The sequence below is a fragment of the Lontra canadensis genome, unplaced genomic scaffold (assembly GCF_010015895.1).
Source record: "Lontra canadensis isolate GAN:19392208 unplaced genomic scaffold, GSC_riverotter_1.0 scaffold16, whole genome shotgun sequence".
In the NCBI taxonomy this organism is placed as follows: domain Eukaryota; kingdom Metazoa; phylum Chordata; class Mammalia; order Carnivora; family Mustelidae; genus Lontra; species Lontra canadensis.
The window spans coordinates 2,561,660-2,582,069 of NW_022631010.1; the positions used below are offsets into that span (position 1 = coordinate 2,561,660).

At 54.6% G+C, this 20,410-nt stretch overlaps 1 protein-coding gene across 1 annotated transcript; it reads right to left on the reverse strand.

The window, feature by feature from the left end:
* Positions 1 to 2,986: 2,986 nt before the first annotated feature.
* On the reverse strand, positions 2,987 to 20,344 carry BPIFB3 (BPI fold containing family B member 3). Its single transcript, XM_032859362.1, has 16 exons — positions 20,306 to 20,344; positions 18,728 to 18,853; positions 17,867 to 18,023; positions 16,271 to 16,375; positions 15,688 to 15,828; positions 14,387 to 14,450; positions 12,358 to 12,418; positions 11,521 to 11,612; positions 11,215 to 11,394; positions 9,578 to 9,631; positions 7,556 to 7,726; positions 6,685 to 6,752; positions 5,429 to 5,471; positions 4,627 to 4,690; positions 4,078 to 4,154; positions 2,987 to 3,283 (listed from the first exon to the last, which is right to left on the reverse strand). The coding sequence occupies exons 2-16, from the start codon at positions 18,837 to 18,839 to the stop codon at positions 3,254 to 3,256; spliced, it is 1,419 nt and encodes a 472-aa protein (XP_032715253.1). The 5' UTR covers positions 18,840 to 18,853; positions 20,306 to 20,344; the 3' UTR covers positions 2,987 to 3,253.
* Positions 20,345 to 20,410: the final 66 nt, after the last annotated feature.

Here is a 20,410-nt window from a genome sequence, read left to right on the forward strand (position 1 = left end):
GGCCCTGAGAACCATGCATACCTGCATTCCTCCCATGTCCCATTTGCTCTCTCCACCCCACACAAGCCCTGCTCCAGGCCCTCAGTCTCGCATAACTTCACTACCCTAGCTGGGTTTGGAAGGTTACATAGAAGATGCCTGGAATGTGCCTAGAGGCTCGTGGGGGCTCAGCAAACAGCAGCCCCCTTGTTGGTTCCCCATTGGCATTTAGTGTGATATAAATGCTTCTTAAACAAATATTTTACCTTTAAAAATGGAAATACAATGCAAGAAGGCAATGGTGCTCTGTGCCCCCTCTACCCCCCACAGGGACCACTGCGCACTGGAAACTAGAGGGCAGCACACACAGGAAGGTGGTTGGCTAGCTCCCGTCACCTGAGGCTCCGTGCCCTTCCTGGTCCTGCGACCCGCCAGACCCCGGTGGCCATGAGGCTGGCCTGTCCCCTGGATCCCCAAGAGGATTAGCACAACTCTGGCGCCAGGGAGATCACCTGGGATTAGTGTCCAAAAGGCACCTTTGTCTGGGGCTGAAGCAACCAGGCCCTGGGAGGTGACCGACTCACCCAAAGGTGACTCAGTTGTGCAGGGGGCCACGTGGGGGGCTCAGGCAAGGGGTTGAGGGATCAGGAAACAGAACCAGTCCCATTACTTGCCCTTCCTTCCGCCGGGTCTCGTGGGCTGTCAGCTGCAAGGGGGCTGCCCATCGAGGGGCTCTCTGAAATCATATCTGATTTCATCCCCCTACTCGAAGTGCAAAGGTTCAGAGCTTGGGCTCTGGAGTCAGGGAGCCCGGTTCAAATCCTGACCTTGTCTCTTCCTAGCTGTGCTGGGCTGGGGGCCAGTCACTTAACCTCTCTGTGTCTCAGGGTCCTCAACTATGGATTGAGGGTAAAAACGGTTCTTAGAAAGCAGGGTTGGTTCAAGTAGTCAAAAACACAATATACCTAAAGCCATTGGAACAGGAAACATAATAAATACAGCAAATACTTTACAGCATGACAGGGGAAACGCCCAGGTGTTAGAAATAGGGTCAGAAGGATCTGGTTCAAATCCTGGCTCTATCACTCTGGGGCTGGCCAGTTCTATTTCCCTGAGCCTCCGTTTCCTCCTCTGTAAAACAGAGCCGTCACATCCACTGATTCCGGTCGCTGTGAAAATTCACTAAGGTGAGGGGTGTTAGGCAGGAAATGCCAAGACTGATATACAGTAGGTGCTCAGTGGAGATCAGCTGCTCTCACAGCTACCCCACGAAGCCACAGGGCTCACTGTGATTCAGGAGATACCGTCCCTGATTTGGCAGCGCTCTTGGTCGAGGGGGAAAATGGGACCAAGGAGTGACAACCCAGTGTGGCGGGGACAGCAATGGACCCTGCCTATAGCACGGGGAGGCCGAAGGCTGCAGGTGCCCTGCATGTGGAGGGCTGGCAAGAGTCTGCCAGGCACACCTAGGTGAGGGCTGCTGCTCCAGGAATAGGGGAGGCCCCACGTGAGGGCCTGGCCACATAGCAGGCAGGTCTACCGCATGCCAGGCACGCTTCTCTATACTTGATGATGATTTTCTCATATAATCCTCAAACAACCTATGAGTGAGTCCTAGAGTGTTCCCATTTCACAGATGAGGAGCCTGAGGCACAGGGACCACTCTGCTCCTTCTCCATGCTCCCAGAGGAATTGGAGTGCTGTCAACGGTGGTGAGATGGTCAGAAGTGGTCAAGGAAGGGCTGTAGGAGGATGGGAGTGGGAGGGAGCGGATGAAGCGTGCTGGGAAGGCAGAGCCGTGTAGCAGTAACAGGAGCTCACCGTCCTGAGTGCTGGGTACCTGCAAAACCTCACTACTATCATCCGCAAGTTAGGAACGAAGAGATTGAGAGTCAGAGGGATTGAAAGACTTGCCCAAAGCCACATGGCTCATGGGCACTTGGGATGGGATTTGAACACAGACAGCTAACCTGGGCCACTCATTGAACCACTCCCCTGTTCTGGGTGGGAGTCAAGAGACAAAGGAAGTAAGAAAAGAGGCAAAGATAAACCCCAACATGTCAGTTAGCCCCAGGCTTGGCATACATGCCGATAGGGGCCGATAACTGTAGGGTGAGTGGATGGGATGAGGAAGGAGGAGGAAGGAAGGAAAGGAAGAAGGCTGGGAGGCTAGCTGGATGGGTGGGTGGTCACAGGTCATTCCTGTTAATGCAAAACCCTTCAACCTATTAATGCACAAATGCTGCAACTCTCTTCTGTCTCCCCAAATCCTGAGCCACCCCCCACCAAGACTTCATTGGCACATCTTCCCTCAAGCCCACACGTAAGTGTCAACTTGGGGTCATTCCTCAGAACCCAGGGGGCCAATCCTGAGCAGTGGAGAGGAACCCAGCACTGAGGCAGGACCCCCAGTTTCCCAACGCAACTCTACTGTGGTGTGGTCTTGGGCCAGCCAGGCCCCTCTCTGGCCTCAGTTTCCCCATCCACTCTATGAGCATTTGGTGTAGTTTGTTCTGAGGCCTGTCCTGCGGCAAGTCCACCACTGATGTGCAGCCCATAGGGATCCCTCCAGGGCAGAACCAGGTCTTCCTTCCTTCCAAGAATGCTGGCTCCTTTTCTCCCTGAAAAACTCCTATTCACGCTTCTGCTCACAGATCGCTTCTGAGAAGTGTCCCCAAGTCGGAGAGGCAGAGACAGACAGACAGATACAGAATCAGAGAGACTCAGAGTGAAAGATCCAGGTACTTAGAAAACTAGAGACGGGAGGGGAGCAGGGGTCAGGCAAGGGGGACATGAAGAGCCCGAGGCAGAGGTGAAGGAAGGCAGGACAAGACACAGAGGCTTCCCAGGCCAACGAGGTAAGTTTGGGAGGCAAAGCTACAAGGACTAGGCCCCAAGTCCCTCACCCTCCAGGAGCCCCAGCCTGGAGCTGGCGAGGAGGGTTCCACAAAGAGGCCGAGGCAGCCCCCCTCCATGCTCGGGAATAAACGAGCCAGGAGGTGCCGAGAGAGAGAGAAGCGGTTTATTGAAAGGTCAAAGCTCTCCACTGAGGCCAGAGTGCTCTTCAAAGCAGTGTCTTGTGGCCAACCCTGCAGTCCCCACTCCAGACTGGGGGCAGAGTGGCGGGGCCAGAGCACCTGGGTGGTCCTGGGTGGATAAGGGACACTAACCCTGTCACCGACACAGGCTAGAGACCAGGAGGGAAACTGAGGCCGAGTGGGCAGGTGCATGGACTCTGGAAGTCAACGGGGAGGGCAGGTGGCCATTCTCAGCTTCAGGAGGCCACAGTCAGCACAACGGCATTCTGCAAGGAGCAAGGTTTTCAGTTAGCCCATCAGCCATGCCCTCTGCCCCCGGGGTCTCCATGTCGACCCTCCTCCTCCCCCACACCCTGTCCCCAAGTCCTGCCCTGGGGTTAGCACTGAACCTGGAACCAAGCAAGTACTCGTTAACTAAATGAACAAACAAGTGAGTGGATGATGAATGAATGACATCTAGTGTGGGAGAGGTCACTGACTTCGGGACTTAAGTCAAGAGACACAAGTTCAAGTGCCATTTCTCCTGCTAATTTACTGAGTGGCCTTGGGCCAGAAATTTGACCTCCTTCATCCCCAATCCTCATCTGAGAAATGGATCCACAATTCCCTGCTCTGTCCACATCCCAAAGCTGTTCCAAGACTCAGAATGGTGCTGGATTGAAAAGGATAGTGAGGCCATGTTGATACTCAGCAAGAAAAAGTGTCATGATCTATTAGCCATGCCTGCCAATGCCTGCCACAGGCAGAGGATAAAGGAGAGATGGGACATAGATTTGCTCCCCCTGGGCCAGGGGAGCTGGGACTCTGCGAGTGAGTCTGAGATCCCATTCTATAGGTCAGTCGCGTGTCTGCATTCAACAGGAGAGGACTCTGTGATCAACTGACAATGTCTACCGCGGGCAAGTGAGGAAGGAGTTGTAGCACCCATCCTATGTTTGACATTCCCAGGTGAACTAAGCTGTAATGCCCTGAGCAACTTAGAGAACGGTCCAGGGACAGACCAGACGGTGAGGCAGGGCATTCCCCTCAGCTCAAAGCCATACCTGCGTGAGAAGCTTACCTCGATGATCTCCAGGGCTGCATTGGCAAAATTGACATTGAGAACCTTGGGCAGGGGAATTCCAACATCCAGGTCCACTGTGAGGAGGAAATGGTTGAAAACAAAGGTATGTGGGGGACTGGGACCAGTTTCCTTGAGCCAGCCATTTCTGTTCTTGGGGACTCAGTTGTCCTGATGGGCAGACTCCTACTCATCCTACTAAACCCAAACAAAAATGCTCCTGTTCTGAATTGTCATCAATGGCTGCCTTCAGGTTCTATCAGTCCCTTGCACACTCTGAGTCATCTGTATTTTAATCACTTGTTTATATGACTATTTCCCTCTGGACTGTGAGCTTAAGTCAACATCGGTCAGACAGATTTCAGGGCCCAGGGTCTGGCATGATGGAGGTGCTCATCCATGCAGTTTAAATGGAAACATCAGTGCCTCAGTTTCTACATCTTAGAAAAGGGGATCAACTCCTCCAGCCTCAGTGTCTCTATCAGAACAATGGACAATCTGATTTTAGGCATTCCATGTCCCCAAGAAGAGAGCAAAGCCCACCCATACCATTGAGCTTCGGCACATAGGCCACCCGGACCACATCACTGAGCCATTCTTCTAAGCGGGTAACCTGCAACAGAGAACAGGGAAGCCTGGGAGGTGTGGCTTCACCAGGAGCAGCACCTCCATTCCTGGGCAGGGAATTCAGAAGTCCAGCTGCTGAGCCTTCCCCAAGCCTGAGTACGCATTCCTGGTGGGCACAGGGCCCACTGGGGTGGCTGTCCATCAACAACCCCAAATGGGACTCTGATTTAGAACAGTTTCATGCAGGCCCCATGAGTTTGAAGAGCTGTCTTCCTAGAGGAAGGGTCTGTGGGGCTGGGAGGGCGAATGCCTGAGAAAGTGCAGAAAACATGCCCAGCTCCAATAGAACTTTGAGTGGTCTGCTCTTAGATTCCTAACCATTTAGGGACCCTTAGAATGTTCTAGAACCTGAGACCATTGTGGGACTCCAGATCTCTAGAACTCTGAGACACCAGGGATCTGTGGGGCTCTGAAATGTTAGAACTTTCCAAGTTTAGGAACATTATTACTTGTGTGAAATTCCAGAATTTTGAGCCCTTGTGAGATTCTGGATTTTTACAACTTTGTGAGGTTCCAAGACTTTTGAAGATCACAAGATTCCCTTTCCTAAGACGATGACACACACATGCATACTTACTCTGTTATTTGTCCACTCTGACTTGCCGGGGCAGAGCCCAGACTGGAGTCAGCTCAGGCATAGGAACCATGACTCATCCTGCCCCTCTCCACCTCCCACTTGAAGACCCTCACCATTGGGAAGCTGCTCCCCCTCCCAGGAACTTACATCAAAGGCATGGGAGAAGGAGGAGGCCAGCTTGGCACTGAGCCTGGTGGAAAGAAGAGAGCCACTGAGGGGCCACAGCACCCATTGCCCCACTCTGCCCACCTCCCTCCCAGACTGCCCCACCCCTAGCTCTCCAGGATCAGGAAACAGGGTTACAGCCCCAGCTCTGCCTCTGTTCAGCCTTGACTCAGGGACTCAGTTTTCCCACCTGTAAAATGGACCTGAACAGATCTAACCTTCTGAGAGATCATGACCGCCACCTCTGACTCTGTGGTCCTGTTTTCTTGATCTCCCTCCCAGCTGTTTGGCCCTGAGCAAGTGTCTGAACCTCCCAAAGGAGTGGCCCTCCCACAGACTAAGCACTGGACACAGGGTTCCCTGCATCCAGCAGGTGCACACTAAGCAACGCACTGACAGATCCCAGTTGGTCCAAATATAGGTGCAGCGCCAGAGCCTGGAAACACACCTCTATTTCCTGAAGGGCTGACGTTATGAACTACCCCCAGGGAGGAGAAGCAAACCCAGGCAGGGGGCAAGGCTAGAGTTAGGGTGATAATGGAGACTTGCAGGGGGGCCTGCAGAGGACATGAATATGGTGGGGTCAGGTGAGCTCTGGGTGCCTACAGTTCAGGACAGGCAGATCCCAGAGACCCCTAGGAAAGCTCCCCACATCTAGGGGAGGGACAAGCAGGTCCCCAGGCCTCAGGCCATGGAAACAGCACTGGGCCTGGAGAATGGAGGCCCAGACCGCAGCCTGGCTTCTGGGGAAAGACTGCTGTGTGAGCCCGGGCTTTGCTGGCTGTCAAGTGCCATGCATGTGTCAGGAAGGACTGTCACCAACATAACCATCTCAGTTTTTATGGTTATCTTGGGGCCTAGTTACCACGGGCAGTGGAGAGATTAGAGAAGTAACTAGTTCACGGGAATAACAAAGCATTTTGCAGTTATCTCTGTGGCTAGTCTCTGGGGCTGGTAACTCAGATATTGGGGCTCCGTGACCCGGAGGCCGGTTTATCTCCCAGGCCAGGTTTGGAGCAGATGTGGAGGAAGAAGCCTGCTCTGGATCCTGCTTCCCTGAGCCCCGGTTGTCCCATCTGTAAAATGGGCTAACACCGACCCCTCCCTGGCAGGTCCTACAGGTTAAGGAAGAGGCTGGTAGAACACCGGCAACTTAACTAATGCTCCACGAATGGATGGTGGTTCTAGTTGGCCCTTAATTCTTGTTCCTAAAGACAAGGCCCAGGACCCCATGTTACCGTTCCAGGGACAGTGAAAGGTGCAGCTTGGTAGCCGAGGGAGCCAGCTGGGCATTTAAAGTCAAAACCTGCATGGAAAAAGCAAGCGGAGGTTAACCATGAATGTGGCAGGAAGAGCTTGAGGACAGGTCCGCTTTGGCCAACAGGTGAATTTCCAACATCCATTCCCTCCATGAATCTCTACTGTGGCCCTACTGTGTGCTAGGGTACCTCCGAGGCCAAGAGGAGGTGACTTGAAGGTTCTGGTGTCCAGGAAGCAGAGCACTGAGGGCACCTGGTGTTGCATGAGAGGAAGCTCTGGGGCTCCAGGAGCTTGGAGAGACCCAGATTCCAGCCTACAGGGGGGCAAGGAAAGGCGCTCCCTGTTGACGTGACACCAGAACTGAATCTTGAAAGAGGAAGAATTAGCCAAGGGCAGGGGGAGACGGCACTGCACGTGGTGGGCCCTGCCTCAGGGCGAGCCCTGAGTCACTGAGGCAGAGGATGGCGGGAGGGCACTGAATGCCAGGCGAAGGTGCTTGGTCCTTGGGGCCCAGGACGGAGGGGGAGCAGGGAAGGACCTGCCTCTCCCAGCTGTGCATTTGGGGAAACCAGCAGAGGTGGAGGGCCAGGAGGAAGTGAGAGGGTCCCCAGAAAGCTATCTGAGCACAGAGGGTCTGAGGAGTTGGGGAGTCATTCCTGGGATCTGGGGAAGACAGAGCAGACAGGACCAGACAGATGCATGATGGAGCGGGTACCCGGGCCTTGGCTCAGATGGCGGCCATGGAGGGGGTGACTTCCTGTGCCGCGTCATGCCGGCCCTCCTCCCCGAAATCAGGGTCCTTGACAGTGTAGAACCCCAGTGCCAGGCTCCCATCCCTGGGCCACTCACCGCATTCAGCTCGAAGAGGGCTTCAGGGGTCCCTTTCGGGTGGTAGGAGAGCACATGGATGTTAGCCGGGATAGAGATGATGGCTTTGCCCTTCTGGAGTGTGACTGAGGGTGCTTCCTTCACCCGCATGGAAAGCAGGAGCTGCTGGCCAGGGGGCAACTTTCCCAGGGCCTGGGGAGAGGCAGGGGCAGGGCAGGGGGCATGAGGGCAGCTTCAGTGCCCCAACACAACCAGTCAGTCAGCAAACACTCCCTGAGCACCTGATGGGCACTGGGTGCCATGTTGGGGTCTAAGGTTACAGCCTTACCCAGACAGTCCTGCCCATGCCCCCCCAAACCTCCCTCCCGAGCCTGACATTCAAGTGGGGAGACGTCAACCCATGGAACTGAATCAGCCTTCCGTCTCGAAGTCAAAATCCCCCACCAATCCACAGGCCCTGCACGACCCATCCTCGGCCCTCCTCTCCATCTCCCCTCCAACCACTGGCCCCTCATTCTGTCCAGCCTCACCGGCCCCTCTGCTGTCCCTCCAGCCTGCCAGTACACTCCTACCTCAGGGCCTTGGCCCTTGCTGTTCCCTCCTCCAGATACTCGCGTGCTGCCCTCCCTCAACTCCTTCGGCCTACTGTTCAAACGTCACCTCCTTAGTTAGGCCTTCGCAAAGCACCTCCTTAAAATCACTACTCCCACCTCTTCCTCGACCTTCACCGCCCTGTCCTCTTCTGCCTTCTGCTGCTGCGAATAGTCTCCTTATTCATGTGTCCAACGTCTGTCACCCCTACCAGGATGGCCGCTCCTGAAGCAGACAGACGTTGGTCTGCTTTTCCCCTTTGGCTCCTTCTGGATGCCCAGTGCCTAGCGCAGGGCCTGGGACCCAGCAGGTGCTCGGTGAGTGCTGCTGACTGACTGAATGAATTTCACAGTTCGGAAATTCCAAGCTTCCCAATCACAACATCATGGAAATGCTGGAAGCCAGGGAGTCACCGAGGCTTAAGACCACCTGAATGCTGGAGCCTGGTGACCCATCCAGCCCCGACTGCCAGAGTCACAGGGTCATAAAGACAGAATCGCCAGATTCCATCCTTATGTGTCCAGATTCTGAAGCCACAGAACCAGCCTCAGAGCTGGGGCCACGGGGCTCTGACCCCGCAATTACAAATGCTTCTGCCTCCAGACAGGCCCAGCCTCCCCACACTGGAGGGACAAGGCCCAGCTTGCTGCAGGCACAGGTCCCCCCCACATGCCACCCCTGGCTTCCCCAGGTCCCTCTCCATCTTCCGACTCCTGCTCTTGGGAGGTTCCTCTGCTTATCTAGCCCCATCCCCTCCCTTGCCTAAGACCTGTATGCACTTTGGCCAAGAACTCCCAGAAGCAGCGGCCCCAACCATGCCCACTAAGGTGGATATAAATCACCACCTTTCAAGGACTCAGTTTGTTCTCTGTGCCCCCAAACTCAGCTGCCCCCCTCCATCTTCCCCAGTAGAAACCCAGACCTTCTGGACCTCATTCCAAACTCTATCAGAATCTGCTATTATATAAGGACCTTGTAGTAGTCATTTCAACTTTAGTATGAATTCAGATTCCCACAGCTGGAAAGTAGCTGGTCCAGCCCCAGCTGAACAGTCAGGAAAGCTGGGCCCAGGCCCTGAAGTCACACACAGAGGGATGCCCACTAGTCAACCCTCCCTGAATCCTCTCCTTCCCCTTCCCTCCTCAGGGCCAGCACCCGGAATCTTCTCCCGGGGGGTGGAGAAGACTGAGACCAAGATGAAGTTGGGCTGGCGGAAGGAGAGGAAGACTCTCCTGTCCTCTGCCTGATGGAGCAACAGGACAAATGCGTGGTTGACTTTTGGGCAGTTAAACTTTGAGCAAAGTCTGCTGTCAGGAAAGTTTAAGTGGCAGTCATTGAAATTTTAGTGTGAATTTGGACTCAATGAGAGCTGTGTTGAGAAAGATTCAGGAGTTCACTCAGGCTTATCGGGAAAGAGCGACAAGGATCAAAGCCCATGAGAGGGTCACTCACCTCAGGGACCAAAGCCGCCAGGTCTGTAGTTGTCAGTGGCACATTGCTGGGGACCTGGACCCAAGCCCAAGTGGGGTGTGGGGTGAACAGACAGGACAGGAGTTCTTCAGCATACATGAAGGGTTCTGCCCACATCCCACCCACGCCTGCCAGTTATATAGACACACATCCCTACACACACTTGGGTTCCTTCTCTTGGCCAGTGATGAGTGTTTACCACTTGCCAGGCACATGCTAAGGGCTTTGTGTGCCTTTGCTCATGTCAGCATTACATTACTCTGCAGGCAGGAAACCTGATGCTCTTGCCCAAGGTTATCCCTGGTAAGTTGCGCTGCAGGATCTGACCTGGGAAGCTGACTCCAGAGCTCTTACACTACTCTGCCAGAGCTTATGATCTGAAGGCCCAGGGATCTGAACCCAGACATTTCTGCCCTTTATCCAAACGGTATTTTCAAAAACTGAGAATTTGTTTCCAGCATTTACAAATCAAGAAATTTCATATAAATTTGCCAGGCTCTGGCTAAGAATTTGGAAAGCCTGATCACACTCGGCCTGCACCCCATCCCCTTGGGGAAACTGAGTGGTAGCTGCCAGAGACATGAGGCATAGGGTCCCTAGCTCACTACAGCCCCATCAGGCCTGTTTTCATCGATAATGGCCCAGCCACCCAGCCCTGACATCTGAAGTCCCTGAACTACACGTCGACTTTTCAGAACATAACTGTTCACACAGGATAAACATACAAACACATTCTCTCCTGGTCAGAGGATTCCCAGACACTCACTCAACACACAGCTATCATGCATGGCCACTGAGGTCCCTTCCTCCTCCCCACACATGCGCGCATGCGTGCGCACGCGCGCGCACACACACACACACACACACACACACAAGCTGCTCAGACACACACATTCTCACACTCATAGTCTCTGCCTAGCCTTCCCTGTCTCTTCCCTCCAGCTAGAAGATACATGCCTCCCAGCTCAGGGCCCTATTCCCACCTCCCATAGGCCTTCATGGTACTCTCTGGACCCCACCATCAGGAAGTGAATGATCAACCCTTGCCGCCTTGGCCCTGAGCTGCATGTAGAGGCCTCAGGTGGCTCAGACTCACTGTCTTTGGAAAGGGTGAAACTAAGAAAAATGTCTCTGGGTGAAGCTCCTGAGGGGCTCCCGGACATCTGTGAGGGTAGGAGAAGGGTCAGAATGGAAGCAGAGAGGTCTGAGAAGCTTTAGAACAAACGTCCAACCCTAGTTTTCTTCTCTCCGATGCAAATCTGCCCTTGAGAAAGCAATGGAAATGTCAACCATCCACACTTTAGTATAAAATTGGGCTTTGACTCCAGAAGGTCTCATATGGAATGGGGACAAAAAACTAGCTACATTTCATCTGCCAGTTTTGACCAGTTGAAAGGAACTTCCTGGAGTACCATGTAGAGGATTCAGAGGTCCCGTTCAGACTTAGCCAAGTAAAGGGTCTTTATTGATTAGCAACAAGAGTGGGCCTCTGTTTGCTGTAAACTTGTCCAACCCTCTCTAGTTATAGAGAAGAGGGCTAGTCAAGGCTGGCTGGTGGTGATAGGACTGGCTTATTGCTAGCACTGTCTGGCCATGGTGGGGCAGGGTGCCACACTTACCAGTTCCGGGGTGATGTCTATGTCAAGGACACCATTGGTCTGCAGGAGCCCAAATACGGTGCTGAAGAGGTACAGAGGCACAACCACCTGGGATGTGTGGTCCTCCTTGGGGGGCAACTTAATGGGTTTGGGGGGCTTGGGGAAGTCAATGATGTCACCAGCTACGCTTTTCACGATGGGCTGTAGGGGAGGAGACACCATGGCTTGTCCACCTTTCTTGGACCCAGCATCCCCTACCCAGCCTTTGCCAGCAGCCCACACCCCACCCCACCCCCAGCTGTGGGCAGGGCCTGGGTAGGCACTCACGTTAATGTCCAACTCTATGTACTGGTTAGAGATAAGAGGCAGCGTGGCCAGAGTAAATTCCACGGATCCAAGAGCCCCAAGGGGCACCAAGCCTGCAGGGGGAGGGGAGGAGGGAAAAAGACCCCATGAGCCCAGCCCCCAATAATAACAAGCCCACCTTCTACATATTGAGTGCCTAGCATTCCACTAAGTGCTCACTTGGGCACTACAGTCATCCACATTTTATAGATAAGGAAACTGAGGCTCACACAGAGGAAGTCACCAGCCCAAAGTCACACAAGCCACAGAAGGGCAAAGCCAGGATTTCAGTTTTCCAGAGCTAATTGGCCAGCCATGACATTGTCCTGCCTCTCTCCCATAACACCACATAGAGAGACATGTGTGCCTCTAAGTTCTCTATCCTTATCCTGGGTATGTTTTTTTATATTTTTCAAAGGCACCTGTGTCTCCACAAGGCTCAAAGAGACTGGAGGCCACTGTGGCTGTCGGGCTTTGGGTTCCTGACTTAAGCTCTGGGCCTCAGTCATCTTGTCTGTCCAGGTAATAATAATGTCTGCCTCATGCTTCTGACAGTGCCAGACACATGGCCTGTGCTGGACATGTGGCCCTCAGCCCCTGGCAGGGAGAGACCTGCCTCCAGGTCTCAGCCCAGAACCAGCCTCAGCCCAGAACCCCACCATTACACCTCCTCCGTGTGCCGGCCTCATCAAGTCTGAGGAGGAAGCTAAAGCCCCAGAATTCTGCCCCTTCCTCTGTCCTTGGTACCCGCCCCTCCTTGGGCTAATGGGGTGGAGGAGGGAGAAGGGGCAGGGAGAGGTGGGATGGGCCCCAGCTTACTCAGCGCTGTCCCCAGGAGCTCATTCACCACGCCCAGCACACTGTCCACAATAGGGCACAGCTGTGTCCAGAGGAAACTGGTGTTACAGGAAGATAGTGGCCCCAGCCCAGCACAGGGGACAGCTGCCTTTTCTCTAAATCATTTGCTCTGTGGTCCTGGGGTCCAAGGCAAGTCAGAATGTGCAGACGGACTAGGGGACACACAGGCGAGAGGCAGGAGAGGGGCTGGACCTTGGTGTCAGAGGGCAGAGCAGATGGCCTAAAGGGCCAGTTACAGGGGCCCCCTGAGAAAACCTCGAAGAATGTTGGAGGAACAGGGGAGGCATGTTTCAGAGGTCAGCTGGGGTGTGCCCTCCCCTGAGGAGACAAAGGCAGCTGCCCCTCCAAAGTCTCAGCCTCCTCCTGCTCTCCATGTTTTCTGGACACCCTAAAATTCAGACACCGAAGAGGGGAACCCCTCTCCCCCACCCGGAGAGTCAGGCCTGGGCCCATCTAATATGCATGCTACACCACCGTGCGTGTGCTGAAAGCCCCTGGGAGAGGAGGACAGACAGCAGGTAGTTTGGCTCTCAGAACCCCAGGTCTGGGAGTCATAGAGTCTGAGTCCCCCAAAGCAGGAAACCCAGAGGTGACCCAGTCCAGCCCCTTCATGCCACTGCTGGGGTGGAAGAAAGGCAAACTGCCCAAGGTCACAGCTATTCTCAGACAAGAGAGGGCTGCCTTTTCTTTGACACTCAGGGAGCCCTAACTCCAGGATTTCTGGGGTCAGGCATGTCACAGAAATGAGAGGAGACCAGAGGGGCTCTGCTGGGCGGAAGGAACCCCTCCTTGGCCCCGGTGTACATAACCTGCAGGAAGGAGGGACAGCAGCTGGGCTGGCTGACTGCACCAGAAACTGTTAGGAGAAACCTCCAATCTCAAAATGCTAGTAACCAACCCTCACTTTTAAAACTTCTTTGAGTTACACAAATCCTGCCTTGCACCCAGTTATCCTGGGGACCCCAGCTAGGGGCTGAGATTAAAATGTACCCATTTGTTAAAGCCTCTGCCTTCAGCTCAGGTCATGATCCCAGGACCCTGGGATCGAGCCCCACATCGGGCTCTCTGCTTAGCGGGGAGCCTGCTTCCTCCTCTCTCTCTGCCTGCTTCTCTGCCTACTTGTAATCTCTGTCTGTAAAATAAATGAATAAAATCTTAAAAAAAAAAAATGCACCCACTCCATGGTGCTGAAATCCACCTGGGATGGGCCTGGGCTGGGTTGTTGCTGCTGGGAGCTTCCCTTCTCCCCTGAGCTTCATTTCCAATTGGCTTCTTCAAGCCCAGGGCAGTTTTGCTAACCATGGGCTCCCACAGGTATTCTTTGCAAGGACTCACAGAGAGATCCTACCAGGACTGGGGGGCAGGAGGCCTGGCTGCCCTTGGCTCTGTGACCCCAGCAAAGACTGTCCCCTCACTGGTCCCAGTGAAAGGCTGCTTTGGGCAGACCAGCTGTTCTCAGGGGCGCATCATGTCCCCTGGAGGACACCGGGACAGCTGGGGCAGGCCACGCCCGGGCATTCGGGAGCAGCTTAATCACGACGTGTTTGACTTAGGTTGTATTAATTGATATATGTGTGCTTTTCGGGACATGTTTGCCAAGCCCAGGGCTCAGTTTTAATTCATTTTGAAAATGAGTGACTCAATTTCATTTCAAAGCTAGTTTTAAAGAAAAGTATAAAGTCAATAATCCTACAGGAGGCAAAGACAGAGCAGGGGGCAAGAAAGGGGCTTGGATTTGGGAATGGGGGCTCAGGTCATCTGGAGCTGTCAACTCGGGATCGGGAAGTCTGGGGATGGGTGGTGTCAGGCCCCCGAGAGACTGGCTGGAGGCACCTGGGAGGCTCAGGGGCAGGCCAGGATGGGATTACTCAGTGGGCATGCAAGGGAAGGACAGCCTAATCCTGCCTGGCGCCCAGATTTACTCAAAGCTGGGGAGGGAGAGGCACAGTCAAGGGCAGGGGCATGTCTGGCCGGGGGCCCACACACTCACCAGTCCGGGCAGCACCTTGAAGAGTGTCTGCTCCACGACCCCGAAGAGAGGTGGGGGCAGCAGCCTGTGCCAGGAGAGAAGGGTGAGGGTGGAGCCACCACACAGGGACAGCTCCAACTGGGGTGACAGGGAGGAGTGGGCACTGGGAGCTCTGGCTATCTCTGTCTCCTCTCCCAGCGGAAGGGGTGGGGATGACTCAGGCTCTAAGGACCTGGGTTTCAAACTTGACTCCGTTCTTGCCGTGGAAACCAGGGGATGACTTCCATTTCCCCATCTGTAAAAGCCCACCTTAAAAGAAACGTTGCTCGGGGTGCCTGGGTGGCTCAGTGGGTTAAAGCCTCTGCCTTCGGCTCAGGTCATGATCCCGGGGTCCTAGGATCAGGCCCTGCATCAGGCTCTCTGCTCAGCAGGGAGCCTGCTTCCTCCTCTCTCTCTCTGCCTGCCTCTATGCCTACTTGTGATCTCTCTCTATCAAATAAATTAAAAAAAATGTTGCTCGACGTGGATAGAACTAGAGGAGAGAACCCTCGTTCACCCTATTCCTGGGAGTGACCACAGTGCTGTCTGATTACCCCTCCCTGCTCAGAGCCACCCAACAAAGATGGGCTGGGGGCATGGGGTTTGGCCTGAAATGTAGAAACCAATGTGGAGCTGCAAAGAGACAGAGGAGCAGCGGGTGCCCAGCCCTGGGGAAAAGCCCGGGATCTGAGTCCAGAGACCAGCCCATCTCCATCCTTGCCGCAATCTGTGTGTGACCTTCGGCAAGTTTCTTGCCCCTTTAGACCGCAGTTGTCCCACAGAAGTGATGGTTCAACACAAGTGTCGGGAAGGTCACTGTGTCCTTTGCAGTTCCGCAAAAACACGGATGTAAAGGTGCCAAGAGCCTTCTGGATCATCAAATTTAGGTCCCCATTATACAGCTGGGGACACTGGAGCCCAGGCAGAGGAGGAGGTTCCTCTGGGGTCACACAGCGAGTCAGGGGCAGAGCTGGGTCTCTGATGTGCTGAGATGGGGAACTGAGATGGCCAGGGTCTGCTCCCTCTGGGAGAGGAGACTGCAGCATCTCGAGTCGGGGGTGGCCGGGGCGGAGAAGGGGAGCGCCCAGGAGTGGGTGATGGTAGCTGGGGGCTGGGCCGAAGTCCCAGTCCCTGATTGGTCTCAGTCTGCGGGGCCGGGTCTACGCAGCAGGTTGAACAGGTAGGACCTACCGGAAGCTGGGTGACGTCAGGCCCCGCCCACCCGGCGGCTCCGAGGAAGCCCACCCGCGGGTTTGGGCGCTGGCCGGAGGCTGCGGACTCACCCGGAGAGCAGGCTGATGTGGCCCAGGAGCGTGCTGCAGCGCTTGAGGACGAGGATGGGCGTGCCCCGCGAGCTCACGCCCAGCGCCACCCTGGAGGACACGTTCACCTCCGCAGCCAGCTGCAGGAGGCCCCCCAGGGGGCTGCGAGACCGGATGCTGGGGGCGTGGCCAGGCTGCCAGGCCCCACCCAACAGGGCCCGCCTCGGCCACGCCCCCGTGGGCTGCGGGAGCCCTGAGTTGTGGGGGGGGGGTAGTCCTGCGAGTGGACTAGCCCCCATCCCTTCCTGTCACCCACTGCGTCCCTGCCCCATTTTGCATGTTCCTGTATCCTCTTCTTCCCACCCTGTCCCAGAGCTGTCCAGGGGGTGGGAGGGAGGGAGAGAGAAGTCCCTGGGGAGCAGTGGGATGGAGGTCCCTGGGGAGGGTAGTGGGATGGGATCCAGGAAGGGACCAATGTGGAGAGGAAGTACAGTGGGTGGAAGTACAGTGGTCAGTGAGTTGGGGGTGAGGGGCAACAGCGTAGTGGTCCCCAGTGGAGCAGTGGGCTGGGGTGGGGAGCAGGAGCGTAGAGGGACACACTCACCCAGAGCCATGCAGGCCCACCTTGGTGTGCAGGCTCAGCTGCACCCCAAAACCAGGCAGCAGCTTCAGTGACACCTTGGGCAGTGTGAGTTCCTCTATCTTTAGCCTGGGATGGGGGACAAGGGGAGGGCCGCTCACCTCCAAATCCCCGCACCCCCCAGTGTCAGTCCCGTTAGTGCTTTGACCTTCTCAGATCAGTGGTGCCTAGAGCCTCTCTGGCCTGTGTCCCACATCCTATCTGTAACCCATAAAGCCAACTGTGGGCCCAATTACTTTGTCCACTGGGCCTCAGTCTTTTCAGCTGTAAAGTGGGCCAATACTAGTAGATGCCTCAAACGTTGCAAAGGCAAGTGAGATAAATGTGTGTGCTCAAGCTGGTACTGCATGTGTTCAGTAAATGTAATATTGCCCTCATTGGAGGCTCAGTGAATTAAAGTGTTCTCACCCCGTCCCCATGGCCTCCGTCCTGATTCAGACCTGTCTGTCTGTCAGATCCAGACAAAGATCTGATCTGGATCATTGTCTCCCTACTTGCACCCCCCCAGACTCATGCACATGCAACTCAGCCGGGTTCTCAAACACAGCTCCCCACAGCTCATTGCTTTCTCTGTCCTCTGGGCCTTTGCCCAGGCTGTTCCCTCAGTCTGGAATACTTTTCTGTTGACTTTCCTTCCATTCTGCATCCACCTTCAGCTAGCTGACTCTTCCTGGTTATCCAGGCTGACCTTGCCCTGATCACCACCAACCACCCCCCTGGGGCAGGCAGGTAAGGCCTATGATTAATACCCACACCCCCCCACCACCATTCTGGCTGGATGAGCTTGAACAGGTACCTTGGCTGCTGAGGGCCTCAATCTCACCTGTTAAATGCTATTGATAACAATCTTACCTCTAGATTCCATGGGATACTTAATTTACAATGTTCAACACAGTGCTAGTTACACAGAAAACCTGGCTAGGTGGTAATTAAGTTATAAATATTAGCCATTATGTGATTTCATTCATTCATTCATTCAAAAATACTTTTTGAACATCCATTATATATCAAGTACTATTAATGATATTGGGGATATGGCAATAAACCAGCCAAACAGAAGCCTTACCCATCCTGGGGTTTATAACCTAGCAGGGGAGGCAAGAAACAAACCAGTAAAGCATATATGGGGTGGAGGAGGGATTCATCTTCTGGAGAACTTGAAATCAGGCAAGGGGACAAAAAAGGGTTGTTCAGAGCAGGGCTTCTTGGAGTAGACACCCAAAGGATGTGAGGAAGGGAACCAGGCAGATACCTGGATTAGTCCAGAGAGACTAAGCAACTTGCTTTAGCTCACACAGTGAGTAACTGAAGTCAGCCCCAAAACTAGAGCCCTCAGCCACAGGGATGTGCTGCTACACCCATGTTTCCTGATAGGCAGTGAACTCATTATTTCCTGACTCAGGCCCTGGGACTCCCTATTCAGGGCTTCCCACATTACCCCCACTGCCTGCCAACAAATTGAAGACCGTCAATCTCTCCTCTCTTCCCTGAAGCAAAGAAAGGATTTCTATAGGGCTCATGGTAGGTGGAGAGTTGCGATGCCACAGGGTACGGACTCACCCAGAAATCTCTTCCACAACGCCAAAAACCCCTCCATAGCTCAACAGGCCGCCTCCTCCGAGCAGTCCCCCAGAGCCCAGGAGGCCCTGGTTCACAGATGTGACCGTCCCCAGGACGTTCTGCAGAATGGGCCCCCCAACCAGCGAGTTCTGGATGGCTGCAAGGAGGGTTGAGGGAGGAAGTTCATTTTTCAGAAGGGGGAAGTATGGCCCAGAGAAGGGCAGAGACTTGCCCAAAGTTGCACTGCAAATTGGGTTTGGGACCAAAAGTATGACTAGGGCTCCTTGACTCTGGGCCACTCTGTAACAGCAAAAGAAAGGGGAGAGCAAAGGAGGAAGCCCACAGCCACCAGGGCTTGACCAAGATGGAAGAGGTGACCTCTGCTCTTCCTGGGTACCCCTGGCCTGACTCTGTAGATTATAAGAAAGGCAGCACAGAAGGGACCTCCTTGGGGAGGCTGGGGCAGGCCGGGTCAATTCCCTGAAGCATTTCCTATTCACGGCTGCCATACACTACCGCTGAAACTGTGACCCTGGGCCGTTGGGCCACGGAGCACCCCATGCCTAGTTGAGTTCCCCCATCCTGGAAACATGGGGCAAAGACGCTGGACCAGCCAGCCCCCTCCTCTTGACCTCCCCCAGCAGACGCAGCCTCCACAGGGCTGAAGACCACCTCACCCAGCCCACCTCTCAGGAGAAGGTGAGCTGATCACCCACGGGAACCCACAAGCAAACCTTTAGTCCCCGAGCTCTCTGAGTAGATGAGAGTCACTGCTCTTCCTTAAAGCAGCCACCCTAGCATATCAATGCAGACGTCCACACGGCAGCTGAACCCCTCACACACTACCCGCCTCAGGCTCACCTTTGCCAAGTTCATCCTTGTCAATCCGAGCGAGCGTGCCCACCTTCTCGAGCAGCCCCTGGCACGGAGTCGCCAGCCCCCAGAGGAGAAGCAAGGACCACATACCCAACATCTTGGATGGCACACCTAGCAGGGGCGGAACCAGGAACTGAGGCATCCCTTGTGCCCAGGTCTTTGCCTGGCCCCTGGGCCCCATCACCAGCGTGGGGGACCCCCTGCCCACCCGACCCAGCTCCGTCCAGCCTCACTCCCAGGAGAGTAGCGGCTAATGTGCCTGACTTAGAAGTCTTAGTCCTTTGAATCCCCGGTGTACGTAGACCTGCAGGTCTCTGAGGGAGAGTGACAGAGGGACCTTCCTTTCCAGGACAGCAGGATGGGAGCTTCGTTCCCTGGCCCTGCTTTCTCATTGGCTCATGAGGCCATTTCAGAAGGTGTGGCTGACTGGGGACCCGCTACTTAACATGTCCCATTTCTCTCCTCCCCGCTTTCTATCCTTCCAAGTTGAAAGGAATGAGACAGAAGGTGAAAGCATGGCTGACTTACTAGTTTCATAGGATAAGACTTATCTTTATGGAGCAACTGAGAGCAGAGTTACATACCCATCTAACCCCTTGTGTAACCTCTGCTTAAACCCTGCTTCCCACTGCCTTTGAGATAGAACCCAGGCTTCTTGCCATGACCCAGTAGGTCCCTGCCTGCCTCTTCGACCTCCTTGGTCTTAAACATGCCAAGCCCTTTTCCACCTCAGGGCCTTTGCATATGCCCTTCCTTCTCTTAGGAAGGCTCTTCCTCTGGTTCTTTGCATGACTGACTCTTCGTCTCAGGTTCTGAACAAATATTACCAGCTTGGAAAGGCCTCCCTCATTTCCTTTGTCTAAAGAAGTCTGTTTGTCACTAGACATCACTCAGAATATTTATTTTAAGGTGCTATCATAATTTACCACTATGCATTATGTGTTTGTGTCCTTGTTTGCCATCTGTGTAAGCTCCACGAGGTCAGGGACTGTGTCTAGGGCCTCTGTGCATGATTGTGTGCTGGCTGGGTACTTGCTGAGGGGTCAAGTGCGGAGGGAAACCCAGCCATGCCTTACTAACCTACCATCTGCCCTGGCACAGGATGTGTCTGCCCAGGAGGGCACATTCCCTTACTTGCACGAATGTACAAATGGATGCCGTAGGCACCGGTAGCAATCTTGGCGGTGTCTATCTTCCTTCTCTAAGAATTGTCCCAGAGCAGCTCCCTGTAACCTCAGGGTCCCTTACAGAAGGAAATATTCTCACTAGGGGAAACCAGCTCGTTTCTATGGCTTAAAGAAAAATGGGCCCCCCTCGAGCCCTGTCTGTAGGGTGGTTCGGTCCTCTGCCCTCTGTCGCACCCATCCCTGACTTTGCCCCTGGCTGAGCCCCAGTTTTCCCAACGGTAAAATGGGATTTTTGTCCCATCACCCTCCAGGTAACCCCAGTGCCCTCCTAGGGTGAATTCTTTCCGTGCCCGTTATTCAGATGGGACAGCAGGATGGTCGCAGGGTCAATGGTTGGGGATCTGGATGAGGCTGGGGCTGCCACAGGCTGCCTTACCCACACCAGCAGGTCCACGAGTGGTGGGTGGAGGTTCCCAGCCTCTTGCCAGCTCCTCCACCCTCTTGGGCCTGGGGGCAGCCCTTATATGCCCACAACAGCTCT

Bases quoted from the DNA above. Each gene is read 5' to 3' on its own strand.
- BPIFB3 (XM_032859362.1), bottom strand. From the start codon at position 18,839: ATGTTGGGTATGTGGTCCTTGCTTCTCCTCTGGGGGCTGGCGACTCCG. The intron at 11,395-11,520 runs GTGAGTGCCTAC...CCTCCCCTACAG, and splicing joins ACATAGAGTTGGACATTAAC to CCCATCGTGAAAAGCGTAGC. The intron at 3,284-4,077 runs GTAAGCTTCTCA...TGCTCCTTGCAG, and splicing joins CAGCCCTGGAGATCATCGAG to AATGCCGTTGTGCTGACTGT.